The 24,181-nt window shown below is 40.0% G+C and overlaps 1 protein-coding gene across 4 annotated transcripts in view; it reads left to right on the top strand.

Annotated features, from left to right (window-relative positions):
* Positions 1 to 202: 202 nt before the first annotated feature.
* The window catches only part of LOC127369148 (glycogen debranching enzyme), a 43,107-nt gene continuing 19,128 nt past the window's right edge, over positions 203 to 24,181 (top strand). For 2 of the 4 annotated variants that reach the window (XM_051410220.1, XM_051410224.1), the window contains exons 1-15: positions 203 to 308; positions 1,222 to 1,432; positions 3,384 to 3,553; positions 5,282 to 5,485; positions 8,368 to 8,549; positions 9,167 to 9,278; positions 9,551 to 9,683; positions 11,559 to 11,661; positions 11,783 to 11,880; positions 12,404 to 12,543; positions 16,447 to 16,634; positions 17,787 to 17,910; positions 21,881 to 22,047; positions 23,260 to 23,361; positions 23,957 to 24,106. In XM_051410220.1, the coding sequence (XP_051266180.1) occupies positions 269 to 308; positions 1,222 to 1,432; positions 3,384 to 3,553; positions 5,282 to 5,485; positions 8,368 to 8,549; positions 9,167 to 9,278; positions 9,551 to 9,683; positions 11,559 to 11,661; positions 11,783 to 11,880; positions 12,404 to 12,543; positions 16,447 to 16,634; positions 17,787 to 17,910; positions 21,881 to 22,047; positions 23,260 to 23,361; positions 23,957 to 24,106 (2,124 nt within the window). In that variant the 5' untranslated portion in view covers positions 203 to 268. Of the gene's footprint in view, positions 309 to 838; positions 858 to 1,221; positions 1,433 to 3,383; positions 3,554 to 5,281; positions 5,486 to 8,367; positions 8,550 to 9,166; positions 9,279 to 9,550; positions 9,684 to 11,558; positions 11,662 to 11,782; positions 11,881 to 12,403; positions 12,544 to 16,446; positions 16,635 to 17,786; positions 17,911 to 21,880; positions 22,048 to 23,259; positions 23,362 to 23,956; positions 24,107 to 24,181 lie in introns of those variants that run through there. The other 2 variants (XM_051410221.1, XM_051410223.1) reach the window with 2 other exon arrangements.

The raw sequence follows: 24,181 nt of genomic DNA, 5'->3' as shown, positions 1-24,181 counted from the left end.
TCTCTAGGTTTTCAAAAATAAGAACAAGCTGTGAATTTTGTGAAGGCAGTATAGTATGAAAATGTTTTACTTTTTTATCATTTATCAATAATATTGGCAGATGAGGTCCTCCCTTAAGACTGCAGAGCTGTCTCGAGTTACCAGGCTATGTCAGTGCTGCCTCACCCTCCCTCCCGCCCTGGCTCAATGTGGAAGGCAGCCTAAATAGACCAGGACTGCATGTTTAGGGACCAGCTGACAGAGTAGAGACCTGCTGCCACTCAGAGACATGGAGAGACTGGAGCAAGCTCTGTTCCGCCTGGAACAAGGTAGGACGACTATACACTTTATCCACAGCATGTTAACAATACTGCACAGTCAGAGCTCAACTTTACCATAATAACACTGCTACATTCCCATATAATGCAACTGTATGCTGCTACAGTACACTACAATAATATAATACTATAAGCACACAATATAACATGCACCTGGTTTAACCTATAAATGTGTGGCCTTGTCAGGGACCTTCTCTCACTCTAGGCTATTTAATGCACTCAGAAAACTGAATATGTCATGAAGTCACCCTTTAACCTTTTATTTATTCAGGAAGTTTCACTGTGAGCAAGTCTTACTATTTCAGGAACGTCCTGTTCACACACACACACACACACACACACACACACACACACACACACACACACACACACACACACACACACAAAATACATAATGGCGGTCTGAACGAAGCAGCATAACCTCTTCTTAACAGAGAGGACTACCTTTTGAGTACATCCCATTCTGAATGCAAGGCTGTAGCAATGCTGAAAAGATTGGACATACATGGGGGAAGGAATGATTATAAATCTACAGCTGGTGTAAGTACTTAAACTGGAACTTACAGGTTCATATTTTCAACATGGGAAGTTGAGTACACAGTATACCTGCGTTCAAGTAGGACTGACAGCAAAAACAGATGCTTAGAATCAGAATCAGAAATACTTTAATAATCCCAGTTCAAAATGCTTTCTGCACTTTAATCTCCCGCCAGTAATACAAGAATGTGGTAGACAACAAAATAACTTTGTGTAAAAAGTACTCACATAGCAGTGAATACCACTTCAGTGGGTTGTTTACACAGACCCTTATTGTAAACAGAGTAAATACAACCTCCCTTGAAGGAACCATATATAGGTTCCTGTAATGTATTCTAGTGGTCCTCATTACTCCTGCTGTCTTCAGGCTTTGAGCTGCAATTCCGTCTTGGCCCTACCCTCCAGGGTAAGGAGGTCCAGGTCTACACCAACTACCCTGCCAAAGGCCATATGTTCGATCGCCTAAAGTACCATTCTTTGGACTGGGTCTACCCAAACGGCAGGGAGGATGACTCTGATAAATACTGCAGACTGGACTTAACGGTGGCTGGATCCTTCCAGTACTACTTCTCCTGTGGGTAAGTTGCTATTCATGGTTATTATATTATCATGGGACAATAAACCTACTGTGCTCTGATCACGAAAACTGCATGCCCCTGGTCTCTCAGTCATGGTTACAAGTGTGAAATCTTCAGTCATAGATTAGGGGGATTTGGGGAGTGTGTTGAAGCCTACAAAACATGTTTAAAATATAATTTAACAAATGTATTTCAAGGTTGATAAGATTTAAAACATCAATATGGCAGATAGTCATGGTGTCACACTCCCTCTGTCTGTGTTACTTTTGCAGCCTCTCTTTGGTTTCTATACACAGCATGTGCATGTTAGTGCATATTAGTCCGTTTGGATACAACGGAGGAGAGACTGAAACGTTTTTTTATCTACTTCGGTAAATTATGGATCTATTTTGAGCAAACCTGAGTTGGTGAGTTGATGATTTTTGGAACAGTGGAAAGACCAACAAAGACAATGTTGGTGAGTTTAATTTGTTTCTGTCCACTTTGAATAAAGTTACAATGTTACATGTTATTATATGCAAGGTAAAATTACTGTTTGTATATGGAGTCTTGTGGTGAGTGATAGTAATATTACTGTTTCTGGTTAAACTAAAGGTTAATCTCTGTAGGGACCCTTTCCATAATGTTGTCAGACACTTGAATAACAATCTAAGCCTGTCAGTGGCAAAAACAACTTTCAGTGTACTACATTTGTCCCCAAGGAAAATATTGGTTACCTAGCGATGGGAATTCTTTAGTGAATTCACTGAATGAAGGGGTTTATTTTGACCAAGTGTGTTATATGACTATCTGCTAAGTAAAATTACTAGTTTTGTCAATGGAGCTGTAGCACCCATTGTTTTGGTCTGAGATGCTCTAGTGCAACATTTAGTGGCAAGTAAATTTCACAATAATGAACAGCCACAAATTAAAATAAAGCACTATAGGTCATATAGCAGGTCAGCTTGGCTGGTGCATACATATTTTATAATTGCTTCCCATAAACGTGTGTGTTTTTACCACCAACACAGTCATAACCTGGTCAGTTTGCAGTGACAAAGTTTAGAGACAAATCAACCCAGTTTTCAAAAGGCAACTGACTGACTGTAAGAGAACATTCATCTACACTGAAAACCATCAGTCCAGATGTAATGAACAGCAGCAGTAACACATTGGTTTATATTTAACATGTGCATCACATTAATTCAATACCATTATTATTACTGAAATGTATTAGTTACACTACTAGTTACTCTGGAAATTAATGTTAATACTGTAATATTCTTGCTAGTAATGCCTTACTGCCCAACAATGGTCAAGGACAGCAACCAAAAATACAACCGAGTACTATTTAACATCAACAACAGGGTTGTATTAAATACTTACCACCAAGCTATATTTTGGGTGGAATATCACTTTAGCTTTGCATACATGAGTCAACTATCTTATAATGGAAATGTGCTGAACATATTCCTACTCCAAAGGGAATAAGCTCTGAGCACCGCCCTATTTGCCCCAGTAGCAATGAGAACATCTGTTAAACTCACCATTGTAGTATCTGCCTTAATAACATTTGTTTGATTGACATTTGATTGATAGTGTTAAAAAATTGTGATTCAATGAAAGAACTCAATCTGTGAAAGGTCTTTGTGTGTGTGTGTGTGTGTGTGTGTGTGTGTGTGTGTGTGTGTGTGTGTGTGTGTGTGTGTGTGTGTGTGTGTGTGTGTGTGTGTCTGCTAGAATCTTGCTTTTGTATTTCGAGAAAGAGGAAACACATGCATTAACTCTCACACAAATATCAGACTTGACCTGCACTACCTGATCTTCATTACCACAAGGAGAGCCAGTCAGGGCAAAAAATGAACTATTGTGTCCAGTAAACTGACATCAACCACTGAACTGACCATCATCTACAGCTATGCACATGTGTCCAATCCATCAGGGGCTTAGAGTTGTTTTTTCTCTTTGACAGGGATGAAGAAAAAGTGAGCAGTGGTTACATTGTGGTTGATCCAGTGCTGAGGGTGGGAGGCAACAATGATGTCCTCCTGCTGGACTGCATCAGCAGCCAAACATACTTGGCCAAATGCCTCGGCCCTCTGGACAAATGGCTTGACAGGGTCAGGGTTGCAAAGGAGACTGGTAAGTGGGCCAGCATGACAAACTGATCTGACCACAGATTTTCTGAATACAGAATCAATCCCATACAGTACTTTATAACACAACAACATTAACAATGCAGATATTGGGTGTTATGTCTATATAGGGATGTCACATTACCAGAAATGATATATTTGATACTTATATCAGTAAAACTCCACCATTCTTGATATCTAATTCAATACCATGGTAAAAAACAAAAACAAAACAATAAATTCCATCCTTTATTAAAGACATTTGAACTTTACAAACAACAACAGTGGTTAGTTGATGGTTTGGTCTTCATATAAACTACCTTACTCTATCTTAATATCATGAGCCTCATTTTGTAACTTCACGTTATAATAATTCTTGGTCATCTGTGATGTGAAAACATCAGCTTTAGACTGTGCATCCTGCTCATAGTTAACTTATAAAATACCAGTGTCCTGCTGCAAGCTCTGCAAAAAGAGTATTTCCAACATGTGAGAACATGTCTGACACGACAAATCTCTTGTTGTGTCCTACATGTGTGAAGGAACAAATTTCAAATTCTTACGTTAAAACACTTTTAGTGTTTTTTGACAACTGGAGGCAGAGTTGTTGCTGCAGCTGCTGTTGCCATATTTATCATGTTATTCTTCCCTGCTGGTAGGTGTCATTCTTCTTCCTATGGCATTAATTCTAAACTGGAACACTTGAAAGCGTATACATGGCCCGTGTCAGGTCTGGGTGACTTGAATCCCCGGTACCTACCGTACTGTAGAGAAATGTGTACTGCCATGTTTTCATTACTTTGCCATTGACTCAATACTGAAGAATCGGTTTTGGTGACATCCCGATGCCAATATGAAGTTTACAAATATTGTTGTTTATTGTACTTGCTTTGAAATTATAATTGTTTGTTACAGGTCAGTTTGCACTAATCACTTGACACAAACTGGCAACCAAAGGAATTTGATTACAAAATACCATCCATCCATTCATCCATCCATCCATCCATCCATCCATTCAAGTAGTTTTATGTTTGTCTCACAACACACTGGTCAGTGGAAAAGGTTCTATTCTACTGTGTCCCTGTGTCTTATGTTATGTGTCATTGATGAACCCACGAAGAATTATCTCAAATTTCAGCATTTCAGTGTCTTTTAGGTCATGCTTTATCAGCTTTGTTTTGTAGGCCTCAGTTTTGTGTGTAAACACAGTTATAATGTTAATTTAATTCATGTTGATCAACAACATGCAGTTGTAAAATGATTTGCTTGGTTTGATCTTCTTCTTCTTTTATAAAAAAAAATGACACAACTTAATGATCATGGGAAAAGTGGGTCCTGAGGTGAGACCGGTTAAGAACCACTGTTTTAGGTCACTGTTGTGTTTTCCTATGGTTCAATCTGACCAACTGAAGTCCAACATTAGGAAGCTGGTAAGAGCTGGTGAGCACAGTGGAGCATTTCACAGCTAACAACATTTCTCAGGAGTTGGTAAAGACCAAAAACAGAGCTAAAAGCAGAGTGTGAAAATATCACATTCATCAGGAGGATATACCCCTCTAAATAAATGCTAATATTCCTCTGTGTCTGTGTGCCATTACAGACTCTGCAGTATGACAATCACTCAGAGTCTAGTCTCAAGTCTAAAATGTTGCTACAAGAATGGACTGATCTCAGCGACGCTGATGAACTCTCTTTATCTGAGGTTTCATGTTGCTTTTGGCTCTGTTCTGTGTAGGCTACAACATGATCCACTTCACCCCGCTCCAGAAGCTTGGTCTGTCTGGCTTCTGTTACTCCATAGCTGATCAGCTGGAGTTGAACCCTGACTTTTCAACTGAGGGGAAGCACTGTACCTGGAGAGACATCGGTAACCTGGTGGAGACACTGAGGAAAGAATGGAATATGGTCTGCATCACAGATGTGGTCTATAATCACACAGGTAAAGTCATACATGGATTAATGAGTGGGCCTACCAGGGCAGGCCCAGGAGCCCAGCGGTTCAGAAAGCTAAAAACAGGCACAAAACAACCACAAACTGAAGGAACTATCCTAAAGAACAATATGGTCATGTCATTTGTAGCTGTTTTGTGTCTCTTTCAGAGTGGTCATCTTGCTCCTGTACAGGAGGAGTAGGGGCCCTGTCCTGTTTACATGTCTGCGCCTTAGGAACCCATCATTAAATAGGATTTCATCCAGGAGAATGTATTTTGAGATATTTATTTTGTATTTGTAAACCTTAAAAGCCCAGTGTGTTAGATTTAGTGGCATCTAGCAGTGAAGTTGCAGATTGCAATCATACAGTTCAGCCTCTTAGGATCTACGGTGGCCCCAAAAACATGCAAAAAACCACTGCGTCTATTGATAAAAACGTCTCATTCTAAGGTAACAAAAACACGACGATTCTTATTTTTCAGGTGATTATACACACCTATGAATATTATTTTCCATTTGTGACGACAGATCCTCCTAAATGTTACACACTGGACCTGTAATCTGATTCGGATAATCAATTAGCTGCTCAGTTTTCTATTATTTGCAACCTTCACTGGATCACCTGATTTTAACATCGGAACAATTGGATTATTTTATGTTATAATTGGTGGCATTGTATGGGGAAATATTGTACTTGCAAACACTTGTGAGTGATACATTGTTATATAATGCAATTGTATGCTATTTCTATCAGCTGCTGTAGTGACTCGATGCGATGAGTTAAAAGTCTTGTCTTACTCTTAACAAGGATAGTGGCAGTGCTGTGGTGGAAATAAACCACAGTGGCAGCTGTGCTATTACATCACCTTCTCCGTTTCCTCATTGACATTTAGTCCCTATTCATGTTGAAGGTCATATACATAGATAGACTGGTAACGGCAACAGGGTGCACTTTATCAGAACATGACAGCTAGACTTCAGATAGAAAAACCTTCCTTCTCTGATCTTAAAAACTACATTAAGCTAACTATACATTGGGTGCCTTGGTGTTTTAGAATGTAATAGTTTGCATTCTGCTTTTATTCTCAATAAGGTGATATTCAAGATGACTTCACTAAGGTTAGGTCATCTCTATTAGTTAAAAAAATATTTTAAAAAGAAATTTAAAGGTCCTGTGTGTAAAAATTTAGAAGGATTCAATTCAATTCAATTCAATTCAATTCAATTTTATTTGTATAGCGCCAATTCATAACAGAAGTTATCTCAGGACACTTTTCAAATAGAGCAGGTCTAGACCAAACTCTTTAAAACATTATTTACAGAGACCCAACAGTTCCACCATGAGCAAGACCTTGGTGACGGGGGCAAGGAAAAACTGCCTTGTTAAGAGGCAGAAACCTAGGACAGACCCTATTGGCTAAAAGCTATTACAATATTTATAGGTATGTTTTCATTTGTGTATGGTGACCTGAAAATTAGAATTGTTATGTTTCCTACGTTACCTTAGAATTAGTCATCTTTGGGGCACCTGGATAGCTCACCCAGTAGACCTAGGTCCTTGCCCCTACAGCCCAGAGTTTCAGTCTGTAACTCTTTCCTTTCACTGGAAATCTGGACCTAAAGTTTGTCTTGTTCTAGTCTTGTTTCCCCTATGTTGTTCTTGGTTCAAGGTTTTTCAACATCAGTTTCTGCATTTTACTCTCTTGTTGAGGGGGATGTCCTTAAAACCTATGATCTTCAGCTCTCCCACCACTTGCGGTCACGCAAATGATAAAGTGCATTCCCAACAATGTTTAGGTAGTCTCAGGACACCCCATTGTTGAAAAAGCCCACTCAGAACCCATCTAAAGTTTATAAATACAGACCAATGTCACTGCATGAAGGTTCAAATGTCAAGTCTCAGGCTTGCAATATAATTTACTTAATTCCCACTTCTGCCCTTTTGTCTGCAATAGTGATGGGTCGGTCGCGAACAATCCGGCTTTAAGAGCCGGCTCTTTGAAGTGAACGACGGGAGCCGGCTCCTGATTGGGAGCCAGATACGGAATTTCTTTTCGGATTTTCCCGTTTTTTCCTGTTAAAGCCGAGTGATCTACACTGAGCAGGAGGGGGGAGGGAGGGGTTACAGACACACAGGGCACAGTGAGCAAGTGAACAGGTGGGAGGGAGATGTGAGAGAGCAAGAGAACTTGGCGCTACATAGACAGAGACTACACACAGGAAAGGTGAGGAATACGAGTGACAGGAAATGTAATAAAGTTTGGACATATATGTATGTGGTAGACAGTTCAAAGGCAGAGTGTTGACTGCAAAGTTAAAAATTTCATATCAAGCATCATGGCCGATGCTGCAAGTTCTCTGAGAGTTATCTCAGTAACGGTTGCTCTCAGCAGCTCTTACACTTTGCTAGGAAATTTTTACACTCCTAATGGTAAGATAAGATGCTTTGTGAATACATAGTAACAAATACACAGTAGTTGCACATTTTTTCTCACAACATTGTGTGCAAAATTAGATACTGTAAAATGTGATTCATATAACCTATTAATCATGTCAAGTAAATAGAATAATATATTCTACTTCACACTAATATCACACTTCATTCACAATGCAATCTTTCTGGCCTTCCTTGCCGCAAACTCATCAATAACCTCCTCGTAGGAAATCTGACCACCAACCTCATGGTTGATACTGATTGTGGCCAGACCACTGAGGCGTTTATTGAGCCATGGTGGATCTGAGGTATGTTTTAAGGAGTTTTAACTTGGAAAAACTCCGCTCAGCTGAAGCTACTGTTATTGGTAGTGTTGTGCTTATCCGTAGTTGCACATATTTTCTCATCTCTTCTCTTCTTCTCTGCTCTTCTCTACCACCATCCATTGTCTCTAGCGGCTGACAGTGAGTGGATTCACCTCCATCCTGAGTGTGGTTACAACCTGGTTAACTCTCCTTATCTGAAACCAGCATGGCTTCTGGACAGACTTCTGTGGCATCTCAACTGTGAGGTGGCTAATGGGAAATACGCTGAACAAGGAGTGCCAGCATGCATTCAAGATGAGCATCACATAAATGTGAGTCTGAATATTCTTACTGTAATTGTGGCTACTTGCTGTAACGTTAAAGTCAAGATACAACCTTGTGCACTTCTTATATAACTCAACATGTTATATCTTTTTATTACCAATAACCAGATTTGCCCATTTTTTGTTTTGAAACCTTAGATTCTCAAAACTCTACACACAAATCCAAAAACACACTATTCTTGCAATAATTCTTGCAATGCAAAATCTGCAGCTCCAGAGCCACATATGGCTCTTCAGACCTGTGGCTTCGTCAAAAATATATGGTATACATATATATTTAGATTATTTTTTAAATATTATTTTATAAATATTATAAATCATTGTTGTAGGCCTAAAATTATTCTTATATTCTCAAATTGTAGAAACGTAGCTGATTTTTCATCAACTAAAATGTATGCCCTGACGTAGCGCCTTTTCCTCTATATTTTGCCCCATTTAGTGGTGGGATGGAAATAAACTAATGAAAAGCAGGGGAATTCAATGGACCAATTGCAACCCATACCACCCAGTGGAAAGTTGTAGCACTGTGTGTGTGTGTGTGTGTGTGTGTGTGTGTGTGTGTGTGTGTGTGTGTGTGTGTGTGTGTGTGTGTCTGTGTTTGTCAGGCTCTGCGGGGCGTCCTGTGGCAGCAGGTCTTCTCCAGGCTCAGGCTGTGGGAGTTTCTGCAAGTCAACGTGGATGAAGCTGTGGAGCAGTTCAAACAGCTGCTGCAGGAGGGTGAGACAACAATGATGAAGGAACACAGAAAAGTGTAAACACACACACACAAAAAAATACATTCATAGAATTATTTCAATATTTGTAGTCTATGTTTAGTAAGGTGAGTATTTTGAAGCAGGTGCTGAAAATTAAGCTCATGATTAGTCTTTTCAGTTATTTTTCAAAGGGAAAATGTGTTTTTGTAAAATAGAACAAGAATTTAACATGTATAAACAAAACAACACAAAACAAAACAAAAGAAGCTCATGTGTGGACCTTTATCCATCCAGGTAGTTCAGGTGTCGGGTCCAGGTCCAGTCCTGAGTGTAAGAAGCAGCTGAAGATAGTGCAGGACCTTCAGCACAGACGCTTTGGAAACAAAGTGGACATGAACTCTGCCCTGAACATTTTCTGGCCTCACAGGTGACTCCTCTCTATAGCCTTCACCTGCTTTACTCCCCATGGGGCAGGGAAAGTACAGTTGGATACTGGCAAATAGATATAGTAATATAGATATATAGATGTAGTAATATGACAAGATTTCAGTTGCAGATACTGTGTGGTAAAATATATTGTTATTGTATTGTTTCCGGTTCCGTCTGTCCCATGCAAATGTGGTGGTCAATGGTAAAAGTTAACCACGACCTCATGTCTGTCTTTTTCATGTGAATGCAGTATCTTTTTCAATTCAATTTAAGACTAGTACAAGATAACATCCAGCTCACCTCAACATCTACCTCATTCTCTTCGACAAAGTCTGCAAAAAATCTGGACATCTGTCATATAGTTATTCATAGTTTGGAATTCCAAATGGTACTGAACACTACTACGCAATTTGTTTTAATTTAATACAATCTAATCTAATCTAATCCAATTCCCTTTCACAGTCCTATGTATTGATGAATATTTCATTTCAAATTAATTTACACAGCCCTGTCACCTGTCAGGCAATAAATCTAGACATTGTGAGCAAATTGATTCAGAAACATGATGTTATCCATAGCAACATGGCCGATGCTGCAAGTTCTCTGAGAGTTATCTCAGTAACGGTTGCTCTCAGCAGCTCTTACACTTTGCTAGGAAATTTTTACACTCCTAATGGTAAGATAAGATGCTTTGTGAATACATAGTAACAAATACACAGTAGTTGCACATTTTTTCTCACAACATTGTGTGCAAAATTAGATACTGTAAAATGTGATTCATATAACCTATTAATCATGTCAAGTAAATAGAATAATATATTCTACTTCACACTAATATCACACTTCATTCACAATGCAATCTTTCTGGCCTTCCTTGCCGCAAACTCATCAATAACCTCCTCGTAGGAAATCTGACCACCAACCTCATGGTTGATACTGATTGTGGCCAGACCACTGAGGCGTTTATTGAGCCATGGTGGATCTGAGGTATGTTTTAAGGAGTTTTAACTTGGAAAAACTCCGCTCAGCTGAAGCTACTGTTATTGGTAGCGTTGTGCTTATCCGTAAGGCAATGCACAAGTTGGTATTTATTTCTGTGAGCTGCTTTTTGTGTATGAATTTCAACAACTCAAATTACGTACCTTTCTCTTTTGCAAATTTCTCCTGCTCTTCTTTTCTGTGCTTTCGAAAGTGGGCCCCGGATGGCTTCTGCCATTTCACTTTCCATGGACTGTAGCTGTAACCATAGTAACCTGTCGACACGCAGCCGACCGGCCGACTGCGCATCAGTGTGCGCGCTAGCATGTTGTGACCGTGGCCACGTCAGAATTGTCATTTCTTTTACTTAAGTTTAATTTATTTTTTTATGTCAAAGTATTGTTGCGGATAGAGGGATGGCAAAAACTGTTGAAAAAAGAAATAGACATTATATATATAATTTTTTTCTCGCCACATATTTGGCGCCCCTCACTAGGTGGCGCCTTAGGCAAGTGCCTATGACGCCTATAGGAAGGACCGCCATTCTCAGGAATGCTTGTTGGGATTTCTTTGATCCACTTGGATTGTAATAGTAATAATAAGTGTGTAAAAGGAAAACGAAAATAACAACAGAGTGAAAGAAATTTCCCATAGAATTAATTAGGAGTTCTTTTTGATGGACAGCACATTCAAAGTTGAAAGGTCTACTGAAATGTGAATATGTCAAGCTGATAAGAACAATATATACTGAAACACTCACTGATCCTTCTGTTGGTAACAATATCATGTTAAGCCATCACCATGAGTCACTGTGTTGATGGGATTGAATTCTCTCTCTCCCTCTCTCTCTCTCTCTCTCTCTCTCTCTTCTCTCTCTCTCTCTCGCTGGTAACAGTATGAGCCCATCAGACATCCAGGAGTGTTGTAACAGTTTCAGAGGGAGACTGGAGGAGCTGAACCTGGATGCCTACAAAGAGATGAACCACCATGCAGAGCAAGTGTGTGTGTGTGTGTGTGTGTGTGTGTGTGTGTGTGTGAGGTTAACAGATTTATTTTCAGTGGTTGCTGTTCAACTTTCTTTTGGGATGTTGAACCCCCATTGCTGTTTTATCTCCTCAGGCGACTGACTGCATTGTGAGAAATGTAGTTCATGAGCATCTTTCTGATCAGGGGCCTAAGCTGGGTCCGGTCTCAAGGAAATACCCTCTCTGTCCCAGGTAACTTCTCCAGCTCATCTTCACTGACCTGTTAAAGTCACCATTGAAATAATTTTACTATCTAAATAAATACTAATGGCTGTAAAATGATCTGACAAAAAAAATGAAATTGGGGTAAAAATGTATAGTAATATAAGAAATTTAGGAGTCTATTTGTAAATTTTGGTTCTAATGAAGTTTATTAAAAGGTGTAATATTACCTGGGTGTAGATTATTTCTGATCCATGTGTTGATGGCTCAGAGGCAGAGTGGGTTGTCCACAATTTGGAAGGTTGTTGGTTGCTCCTCCCACACATGTCGAAGTGTCCTTGAGCAAGATACTGAACCCCAAATTGCTTCTGATGCCGTGCTCACAGTGAGTGAGTGTGAATGTTAGTTTCTGTTCGATGGACTTTGCCACCACTGAGTGAATGTGTGTGAAAGGGTGAATGTGGCACGTAGTGTAAAAGCGCTTTGAGTGGTCGGAAGACTAGAAAGGCGCTATACAAGTACAGGTCCATTTACCATTTACTGTCTCCTCCAGGTATTTCATCTTCCCTTTTGAAGAGATGACCTTTGATGAGGAAACGCAGTTGATGGAGCAGAGAGACAAGGCGTGCCACTTCCTGGCACATGATGGCTTTGTGAAAGGAAATGACCTGTCCAGGGACTTTGTTGGACCAGGTAAACAACCTTGTTAGAAGCAGGTAACGAATGCATCTCCCTACTTTCTTCTAGTTTTGCCTAGTTTCGCACAGCAGCCATTTTGACATGAAACAGTGGGTGTTCCCAATTATATACTTAATAGGCCATAAGGTGAAGCCGTCTATATGGGGAACTAAATATTTTTTATTTCGTAAAAATATCTATTAGTTTAGTTTAGAAAAGTTGTCTATGTGACATCCTACAGTTATTTTTAAATTCGTGTTGAAAGTCGGCAATAGTTCTCTCCTCACATAGTCAGATTTTGATTATAAGTGATGAGGCTTCGCGGAACGATCGTCACTTTCTTCCCTGGACCAATCAGGCATTTTGGAACGACATGTAAACAAGAATCCAAGATGTCTGCGCCCTCGTTGTCACCATCCGGCAACGAGAGGAGAAAATTACAACAAACTTTCTTCAAAAGTGCGTAAGTGGGATTTTAAACAATGCTCTATCTCACATCCATAAAGAAAGAAGAGACGACCGATTTACATCAGCGTCCAACAGCAGGGCGAGAGTCAGAGAATAACAGAAACATGGAACGTTGCATTGTATAAAAATCCATTTTGACGGTGTTCCTGAAGACCTACAGGTGCTTCACTGTGGCAGGCGAACAGAAACGTTGACACAGCAGGTAAAAAAATAAAATAGGTTTGAAGTTAAAGTTAAAGAACTCTAGAGGGGGGAATATTGGGAATACCAAAGTGAGCAAAGGGGAAAACAATCATTTTTAGATGCATGTTTTTCTAAATGCTGCTGGGTACCGTTAATAAAATTCAAGTACAAATTCATAATTTATTTAATATATATTGTACAGTCAGAGTCAGATAAACATTGTTTTGCATACAGCTGCAAGTACATAGACATCTATAATATAATAGACTGCACACTTGAAGGAGTCACCACTATTGAAACCGATGATTGTCCTGACTGCATTAATAACGTGTGGAAGGCTAAGATGGAACATCATTTATACACATGATAACTAGCCTAAACAGTGAGTGGAACCTTCAGGACTGAGTAATGGTAACGATAATAGTTTGATTTATAAATTGATTGTTTCATTTTTCGGCCAGTTGCTGGAAGCTGCAGAAACAAACAGAAGCATTATTGTTGCACAGTTTTACAGTATTTCAGACCCTATAATGTATCTCTACCAAGTCCATTTACAAGTCAGCTGAGCATGGACTTTTAAGCTGCAGTTGTATGTTGCAGGCAAAATAAATTGAAGAGGAGGTTGAAACATGATTTCCCCCAGATTTTCTTTAATTCCCTAACAGGACCAACATTTGTGAGAGGATTTTTGTTGATAGACAGGCTACCTCAACCATCAGGCACAGAAACAAGAGTCTAAAAGTGACAGTAAAATTAAGTATATTTTCTATACATTTGTACGGAAGCCCTAACGGGCCATGCATTCATGCATTTTATTTCCTCTGTTTCCAGTGATAACGAGTTAATTTTCTGTATATGCTGTAAATTTAAGTGTGGCTGATTTGACCACGAATATCATTTCATTTACGTAATATTACAAAAATTAGACACATACTATCACAGACAGATGCAGAAAAACTAATCCATGCATTTGTTACTTCAAGGCTGGATTACTGCAACTCTTTATTATCAGGTTGCCCCAATAAGTCCATTAAAACGCTCCAATTAATTCAGAACGCTGCAGCACGAGTACTGACAGGAACTAGAAAAAGAGATCACATCTCTCCTGTACTAGCTTCTTTGCATTGGCTCCCTGTAAAATGTAGAATAGAATTTAAAATCCTCCTCCTCACCTACAAAGCTCTTAATGGTCAGGCCCCTTCATATCTGAAAGAGCTCATAGTACCCTATTACCCCACTAGAACACTACGTTCTCTGAATGCTGGGCTACTTGTGGTTCCTATAGTCTCTAAAAGTAGAACAGGAGCCAGAGCCTTCAGTTACCAAGCTCCTCTCCTGTGGAACCAGCTTCCAGTTGTGGTTCGGGAGGCAGACACCCTCTCCACATTCAAGAGTAGGCTTAAGACATTCCTCTTTGATAAAGCTTATAGTTAGGGCTGGATCAGGTGAGTCCTGAACCATCCCTTAGTTATGCTGCTATAGGCCTAGACTATCGGGGGATTTCCCATGGTGCACTGAGCTCCTCCCTTCCTCTTTCTTGTTACTAACTTCACTTCCCGGAGTTCTTGTGCTTTCTCGTCTCGCAGGTTCTTATCGATCCTGGTGGAGCCTCCTGCCATGGTCCTGCTAGATTGCCATTGCCAATACTGTTGTTGCTGTGCACCTGTCTGTCTCTCTGTCTGTCTCTCTCTCTCGCTCTCTCTCTCTCTCTCTCTCTCTAGGTGGGTGGCAGAAGACCACCCACCTAGAGCCGAAGGATCTTTCCTAGGTCACCCCGTCACCAAGGTCTTGCTCATGGTGGTACTGTTGGCTCTCTGTAAATAATGTTATAAAGAGTTCGGTCTAGACCTGCTCTATTTGAAAAGTGTCCTGAGATAACTTCTGTTATGAATTGGCGCTATACAAATAAAATTGAATTGAAATTGAATTGAATCACAGTCGTTATCTCGAGATCTCGAATTAATTATATCGTTATCTCGGGAAAACAAAGTTTCATTATCTTGAGATCTCGAGAAAATTAACTCGTTATCACAGGAAAATGGAGGAAATAAAATGTATGAATACATGGCCCTTTAGGCCTTCCGTACATTTGCCATATTGCATGGTCTTAATTCCCACTTAAGTATCTTAATGCATCAATCTTTGTTTCAGGTTTTTAGGTATAAATGTCAGATACTTTGTGTTGCTAAAATGAACATAAATTAAGTAAAACCACCAGTCTAAGATTTTTTTAAATTTATATTGTATGGATTGTGACAAAAAAAAACTGCAGGATATTTTGTGGAGAACTTTTGACACAGTGTTCACAAGGGTGTTATAGGGTGTATAATGGAAAAAAATGCTTTTAAAAAGTAGTGTCCAGGAGTGAGAACGAAAATCACTTCTAGCCACTTTTTCTTCACCTTACAGCCTATAAAGTTCTGTTCCATTCAAGTCAAATAGAGTCACGGTGCTGCTATTACGCCTGTGGGTCATTGATGCAGCTACTAGGCACTGGTTTGTAATGCAAGTTAGACATTATGATGTTCCTGTTCTTTTGCTTTAAGACATTTTCTCTAACTTTTCTCATTTTAGATTTCATAATTCATTTTCTTTGAGTCATTTATTCCTCCACTTATTCCTCTGACAGAGCCTTGTCTTGTCTCCCCAGTATGTGTATCTCACTCACTGACTTGATTTGATTTGCTGAGTAGCATCACACAACATTATTTACTATGTGTGTAATTGGTCTGTGAGTGCTGTTTCTGTTCCTGGGCTGCTAATCCAGTGCCATAAAGACTAGGAAAAAGTAGAAACGCTCTGTCAAATATGAATAGTCCAATAATTTATTGGTTATTGGTCTGGGTTGGAATAAGACGGCATCTGGGTCCATCTATTAGTGACCTCGGTTCTAGGGGATGGGGAGAGATGGCAGGTTACAAAGGAGGCTATGTGGATAATGCATCGATTTTTCGCCAATATGACTATGCAAAGGTACTCAGAAGGCTGCTTCAAAGTTAAATAATTTAATGTATATGTTGTCAGTTCTAGTTGACACTGCTGAGAGCTACTTCTTGTCTCTTACTCGGCTGCTTGCCACAGTATTGTAAATCACAGCGCACTCTGCTGGATAGACTTTGCAGTGACACCAGTATATTACCATAAGCGATAACATCGGATAACATATGCAGGTCTCTGGCTCTACATTCAAATCACACAAAACTAATATTAAGATTCTACACTACCAATTTTTTATTCCGCTATTTCTTCTTACTGTGATGTCTGCAGGCTCACAGGTCTACTTGCGGAGAGAACTGGTCTGTCTGGGCAATACAATCAAGCTTCGTTATGGAGAGAAACCAGAGGATTGTCCTTACCTGTGGGCTCGTATGAAGTTGTACACAGAGATTACAGCCAAGGTCTTCTCTGGTGTATGCCTGGTCAACTGCCTGTCCACCCCTCTGCATGTGGCTGAGGTATTTTCTAACTACCCCTCCAGAGTTTATACACGTTCTCAATTTACATCTTTCATCACTGAGACTAGTAGAGCTGCTTGACCTGCTTTTTTTAAAAAACGATACCGATAACCGATAACTTTCAGCTCCTAAAGGCCGATACCGATACCCGATAACTTTCAGCTCCTAAAGGCCGATACCGATACTGATAACCGATAACACACACACATATACATATATATATGATCATGACATTAATACTATGAACAAACCCCAAAACACTTTTGGCTCTTTAAATGGAGATATTTATTTTTTGAAAGCCTCGCCGATATGTGTAAGTCCCGGTGGCTTCTTTGCGGCTGGCTTTATGTTGCTAGCGTCTTTAGCAGCCTGGGCGTCCTCATATGCTTTCAAAACACCGTCGAAGCGATGGCTAAGTTTCAGGTGACTTATCAGGTTTGATTCAATACGTCAAACCTGATCGTGCTACTTTTACCTTCTCGTGGAACTTGCCTGGAACATTTATATACAAATATTTATTACAAGTTTCTTCAGAAACTTTGAAAAAGTCCCACACAATCGACGCCATGTTGTCTGTTTTCAAACGTAAGCACGCTGTGCTGCATTCACGGTGTGGCGGAAATTCCCTGTTTCCACGTTTGCTAGTCGTTCTTTCGGCCTTTGTTTCTATTGTTTATGTGTAACATGTAGAAAAATACTGTGGATATCAATTCAAGTCGGCAACTACCAAAATTATGACCGAGTTAACAAGTTCTTTTTGGACATGACGGGGTATTCTTGAATTTTCCCAGTCAAAAAGAGTTTTTCTGATTATGCCTACGTCACTGGAACGCAGCATTTACTGCAGGCCACTCAGGTCTAACAGTGGGAGCGGGGCACTGCCGTGCTGACAAAATTATATATGTTATCGGGGCTATTTGTCATAATATCGGAATGATGTAATAATTTCCTGTATCGGGCCGATAATTATCGTGCACCCCTACTTTTGATAATTAATAACAGCAGCAGAGATTAATTGAGCAAATTAAAAGATGCATATGACTGTTATCTAATCCTTGGCTGGTATGATGGGTTTGTAAGGGAACACACACTTGGCTCTGGTAGATGGACTCCAGGTTAACTGCTGTGTACTTTATGTGTTGGTCCCTGTAGGCGATGCTTGCAGCAGCCAGAGACATCAGGCCTAACCTCTATGTGATAGCTGAGCTCTTTACTGGCAGTCAGCTTATTGACAATGTCTTGGTAAACCGCCTGGGAATCACCAGTTTGGTGCGAGGTACTGACCCCGACCCCGTTGACTTGCTCCACTCTGCACAGTCTGGAGGATAGTAAAGAACTGCAGTTGTCTGGTTGGACTGGGAATGACACTAAATGTCTTCTTCCTTTTCTCCTCTTTCTTTATTTTCTGTCTCTTTGGGCATGTTATTGTAATTGCATCTGACATGTACATGTTCCATATTTTCATTTCAAATTGCCTTTTAATACAAACTTGGTTATTTCACCTAATTTCCCAATCCTCCATCCCAAACAATGCTTCATCATCCTTGTCATTCTGTCCATCTATGCATCGCCATCATCCTCCCATCCATCCTCTCCTTGTGTTGTCACTGCTTTACTTGTATCTATCTGTCTCTATCTTCTCCTCGTTCTGCCAATCATTGCATGGTATGGCGGTGACCCTGTTGGCTGTGTTTGCCGTGTTTTGGCCCTGCAGCGCATGCTCGATCAGGCTCGTTGTCTGAGGCCAGACCTGTATGTGGTGGCTGAGCTGATCATTAGAGAGGTACTGCAGAATGTATGTGTGGCTAGGTTGGGCATTACCTCGCTCATCAGAGGTAAGCAATCGCACCAGCACTGTGTGTGTAGTTTGGAACGCTACATTTTTACATGATTTTGGCTTTCACTTTGGCCGAAGCCTGCTGATTTTAATGTTTCCAGATGTTTGATATCAGGACGTTGAGCTGAGAACTGACAAGTTGAACGTTGTCCAATTAAAACGGACCCACCGCGGTGACGTTTTTGGTGAAGCTGTTAGTTTAATAGTCAACTTGGAAGAAAGCGAACGTTTTGACAATAAGCTACATCAACACAACAGTATGTGGAGTTAAACTGGACAGCCCCAATAAAATCTGAATAGTTCTACATGTTGTTAAATTGCAATGTGAGCGGCAGCCAACGGGGGTGCATTATGTCGGCAGGATCATTTAAAAGGCAACCGTGACTACATTGTGCGTCTGCCCCATTTCTGATACCGTGGTGGCAGAAATTTAACAGCGGCGGGCCGCCGCTCTAAAATCAACACAGAGGAAACACTGCACAAACTTCACTGTGGAAATGTGGGAACTTTAAATAAGAATCGAAATCTACATATATCCATATCGATAAAGGAACAGTTCCGTTTTAGGTGAGGTACTTATCCATAGTCAGTTTATTACCTGCAGTAAACAACAGTACACACGCCCCCAGTTTGGTGAAGCTGACAATGACCCCAGGACAGAAACTGCGGTCAAGCCAGCCGTAACTTCGATCTCCGTGGTCAAATCAGCCGCACGTAAATTTCGACTGTGCGATTATTCTCAGCATTATGGTAAATGCGAAGAAAGAGCGTATTCACTTCCGGTTTTCAAAATAAAGGTATTAGGAACATTAAGCTATAATTCGAACCTATATTTAAAATAAAATATGTTGCATTAAAGTTTTCCATGCGCCCATGATGAATAAAAAACACCTCATATCGAGTATCTTTACTGCGCCACTGTGGAGAAATGTCAAAATAAAAGTCCCATATTTATGCCTCCAGAGATTGCGTATTTGACCATATTTGAGGTACTGTAAAAACATATTGCTCAATAATTCCTAACTATGTATGATATATTTGACTTCTACACGTCTAAGACTACACACACACTCAATATCAAGCACTTTTACTGCAGCAATTTGGAGAAATTCAACAATAAAAGTCCATATTTTTACCTCCAAGTGGCACATTTGACCATATTTGAGGTACTGTAAAAACATATTGCTCAATATTTCCTGGATATGGACGGTATATCTGACTTCTACACATCTAAGACTACACACACACTTAATATCAAGCATTTTTACTGTACCAATTTGGAGAAATTCAACAATAAAAGTCCATATTTTTACCTCCAAGTGGCACATTTGACCATATTTGAGCTACTGTAAAAACATATTGCTCAATATTTCATGGCTGAAGATGGTATATTTGACTTCTGCACATCTAAGACTACACACATACTCAATATCATGCATTTTTACTGCAGCAATATGGAGAAAGTTAAGAACAAAAGTCCATATTTGTACCTCCACGTTGCATATTTCACTATATTTGAGCTACTGTAAAAACATATTGCTCAATATTTCCTTGCTAAGGATGGTATATCTGACTTCTGCACATCTAAGACTACACGTATACTCAATATCAAGCATTTTTACTGCAGCAATTTGGAGAAATTCAACAATAAAAGTCCTTATTTTTACCTCCAAGTGGCATATTTGACCACATTTGAGCTACTGTAAAATTATATTGCTCAATATTTCCTGGCTAAGGATGATATATCTGACTTCTACACATGTAAGACTACACACATACTCAATATCGTGCATTTTTACTGCAGCAATGTGGAGAAATTTAAGAACAAAAGTCCATATTTGTACGTCCTAGTGGCATATTTCACCATATTTGAGCTACTGTAAAACAGCCGAAGTTACGGCTGGCTTGACCGCAGTGGACAGAAGCAGAGCGCTGCACTACTGTGGATAGAGGCTGCAGCCACATAAAAAAGCCCCACCTCAAAAATCCTTTACCTCGCTGTCAGACAGCCTTTCACTTTTACACGTCCATATTCCTACACATAAGCCCCACTGCGCTTCACACTTTAATACTGGGCATATATCACGCCTGAACAGTGTGACAGCTGCCTCGCTGAACTGCTGAAGCTCGCAAAAATTTTTTTCAGCCATAACATTATGACCACTAGGAAGCCCCTAAAGGGGCATGGGGGGAAAAAAAATGAAACGTTTCTAGTGCGCACTGCTATCTAGTACTATCTAGTGCGCACTAGATACGATCCCTGTTGTGGCGAATCAACACATGGCTAATTTTAATATTCAAATGAGTATTAAACTAATTTGTCTGTAACTAAAAAATAAATGTAAATTAATCTGTAACCTTTTTTGTTACAGTCCGCATTTAAATGCCCTGACCTGCAGCTCTCATTTGTCCTCTTTTTGAGAAAATAACAAAAACGGTCTGCCTTTTGACACATTACCTTGTTAGTTTAATACTCATTGGCTTAAAATGTGTGTCAAAATAAGTAATTTCATTGGTTACATTTTGTGTTGTGACCTATCAACACATGGCTAATTTTAATATTCAAATGAGCCATGTGTTGATTTGCCACAACACACATCCATATCTAGTGTGCACTAGATATGGATGTAGTGCTCACAAGATAGTATCTAGTGCGCACTAGAAACGTTTAATTTTTATTTTTTTTCCCCATGTCCCTTCAGTGGCTCCGTAGACCACAGACAGGTGAAGTGAATAACACAAATTATGTGGTTATCATGGCACCTGTCAGTAGGTGGGATATATCAGGCAGCAAGTGAATGTTTTGTCCAAGTTGATGTGTTAGAAGCAGGAAAAATGGGCAGCGCGAGGATTTGAGCGACTTTGACAAAGGGCCACATCGTGATGGCTAGACGACTCTTGTGTGGTGTAGAAAGGAGTCCAAACACACAGTGCATTGCAGTTTGTTGCGTTCCTAAAATAAGTTTTTCTGCAGCCCCCTGTCCTCAGCAGTGTGTTGCTCTGCTTCATTGCTGGGACTGTCTGCTTCTCTAAACTGGGGGCATGCTAATCAGCATCTACTGTAGGTAATACACCACTAACCCTGTAAACTGTGTGCTCAATTTGTCTACTTGTCTATCTAGAGATTCCTAACTCTACCGCACATTAGAAATTTTTTTATTTATATTTTATATTGAATCTAAATTGCACAACTTGAACCATTCGTATCAATATACCTTTAAAGCCACTAAGAAGTTTCTACTGTTAAACAGACCCACAGTGTAATTAAATAACATTTAACAGCATTTTAAAGAGTTGGCATGTTGTAGCCATACTTAGTGTTTGAGCTTGCATGCTTTCATAGACAGTAAATTGTATCATCTTTACTGATTTTGCTGATGTGATGTGCTTCCCTCTGTCTCACTGTCAGATGCTGTGGGTGCTACACACAGGCAGGAGGAGCAGGGGGACTGGCTGTCATGGTTTGGCAGAGAGCCTGTTGGTGCCTTTGTCCAACCCAGCCTTCGGCCTCTGATCCCAGCTTTTGCTCATACAATGTTCATGGACATCAGCCCTAACAATCACAGTCCCATCCAGGTCTGCTCTCACCAAGAACACACATTATACTACCAAATCTTCTACTACTGCTTACTTTGAAATTAATCTACTGCTAACGCTACTATACTCCTACCATGTCTCTACTTTAGTGCTGTTAGTGGTTGTAGATTATGTGACACGCTGCCTCATAAAACTCCTCCTATGAAATGTTGTGATCAACTGTTACGACGGGAACAGGAACTAGCAATATTTGTGGTACTCATTAGCTATTTAAAGCTGGCATTGTACTCTAAACATAAAATCGTGCTTGACTTTGCACAGTGAATCCTTACCAACCTGTGGCCCTTTGCTGCATATCATCCTCCCTATCAAATAAAGGCATAACATTGTAACATTAGAAAAGCTAGTGGCTCAAAGAGGCTAAATAAAAATATGTAGAATTCAAATACTTCGCAATAAACTGCCAAGATTTGAAACTGTGTCAATCAACAACATTACTAAATACTGTACCCATATAGGTTTAATTTCAGCAGAAAAAAACTGGTTTGGGGGTTTAGTTACTCTTTAACAGTGACATGAAGCCAGCAATGTTAGCATTCCATGTCTTAAAGGGGCTTAAAGACAGGGTTACACTAGAAAGGAAATGTCTTGTATGACATGTTATCTAACCGTGTTGGAAATCAAAATCGTTTATACTGGATCTGACGAGCCACACTTCGTAGGGAGCAGGAAAGGGGATATCGTTTAGTAATGGGGTAAACAGTGCACATTCTCAGACAGTCTCTCATGGAAGACATCTATAAACTTGGCTGTTCAAATGAAAAGTGAATAGTTGTGTCAAGAGAGGAATATCTTAGCCTCTATCAGTTGAATTAGAATTAATTGAATTAAATTTTGCTCCAGATATTCATGGTACCCAGAGGATGGTTCTTAATTACTTTAATGTTTCCTGTCTTTTGTGCCATCATCAATTCAATGATAGAATTAGTTATATTTGGTGTTTAGTACTAATTATTGTCATATAAACTATTGCTCGTCGGATTTATTATTATTGTGTCTCGACTTTCAGTGCAAATTCAAGGAAATAGAAATTATGAACACAGGTTGGCTCAGGGGCTACCCTTGTTTCCTCACAAACAAAAACAACAAGGCTGTTGTGAGCAAAGCTGGTTGGGTTCTTGTTGTGGAGTTACTGCATTGCTAATTTTAACCGCATAGGTCTTAACCTGTTGCTTGTTTTTATTGTTTCAGGCATGTTCAGTGTACGACTTCTTGCCCAGCTCTGTCCTGGTCTCTATGGCCTGCTGCGCTACAGGCAGCACCAGAGGCTATGATGAGCTGCTTCCTTATCAGGTAAACTCAAATACCCGTACCACAGTTCCCCAGTTCATTTTTTGACAAGCAAATAGAACAAATGTATTAGACTTTATCCAACCAAGGTGTTTGTGCATGAGCACACAAATTTGCCACTGGACATCTTCTGAGCACAATGAACACCCCCATGAGATTTCATGGCTCTACAATCTCCATGACATCACCCATAGGTTTCTGAAGTGCTGTTCTGAAGCTCAGCGTGGCCAGTGGCTCTGGCTGTCACCATCTTGGCAGTGCTGAGTCTGCCAGCCCCGGCTAATCCAAAAATGGGGCTGAGGCAGACTGAATGCACCCTGATTACTGAAAACAGATGCTTGTGAAGGCCACACTCAAAGTGGTCATTCCCTTAATTATGCTTAGCTTGCAGCAAGGAATCAGCCCTGGTACATGGGGTACCAGCTTTTCCAGGTTAGCTACAAGGGAGCCCCAGTCATGCATAACTTAATATAATTTAAATGGGTGAGTTCTATAAAAATTCAGTCATCTTGAATGGGGAAGGCTGTACACATGTTTATTTGTTTATTCTGATTCTTATTTAACATGGGATGTTTGGGGATTAATTCCTTTTTTTCAGATCTCGATGGTGGGGGACAATCATATATACACCTGCTGGAACTCTGATGCCCAAACATCTGACCAGGTCAATCTGCAGACTGGGATCCTGGCTGGAAAATTGGCACTGAACCGGCTTCATCAGCAGCTTGCTGCAGAGGGCTTTACTCAGGTAAACAGTAAATGGACCTGTACTTGTATAGCGCCTTTCTAGTCTTCCGACCACTCAAAGTGCTTTTACACTACA

The sequence above is a fragment of the Dicentrarchus labrax genome, unplaced genomic scaffold, assembly GCF_905237075.1.
Source record: "Dicentrarchus labrax unplaced genomic scaffold, dlabrax2021, whole genome shotgun sequence".
Taxonomy (NCBI): Eukaryota; Metazoa; Chordata; class Actinopteri; family Moronidae; genus Dicentrarchus; species Dicentrarchus labrax.
The sequence above is the reverse complement of the archived record's forward strand: the minus strand, read 5'-3'. Positions and strand labels throughout refer to the sequence as shown.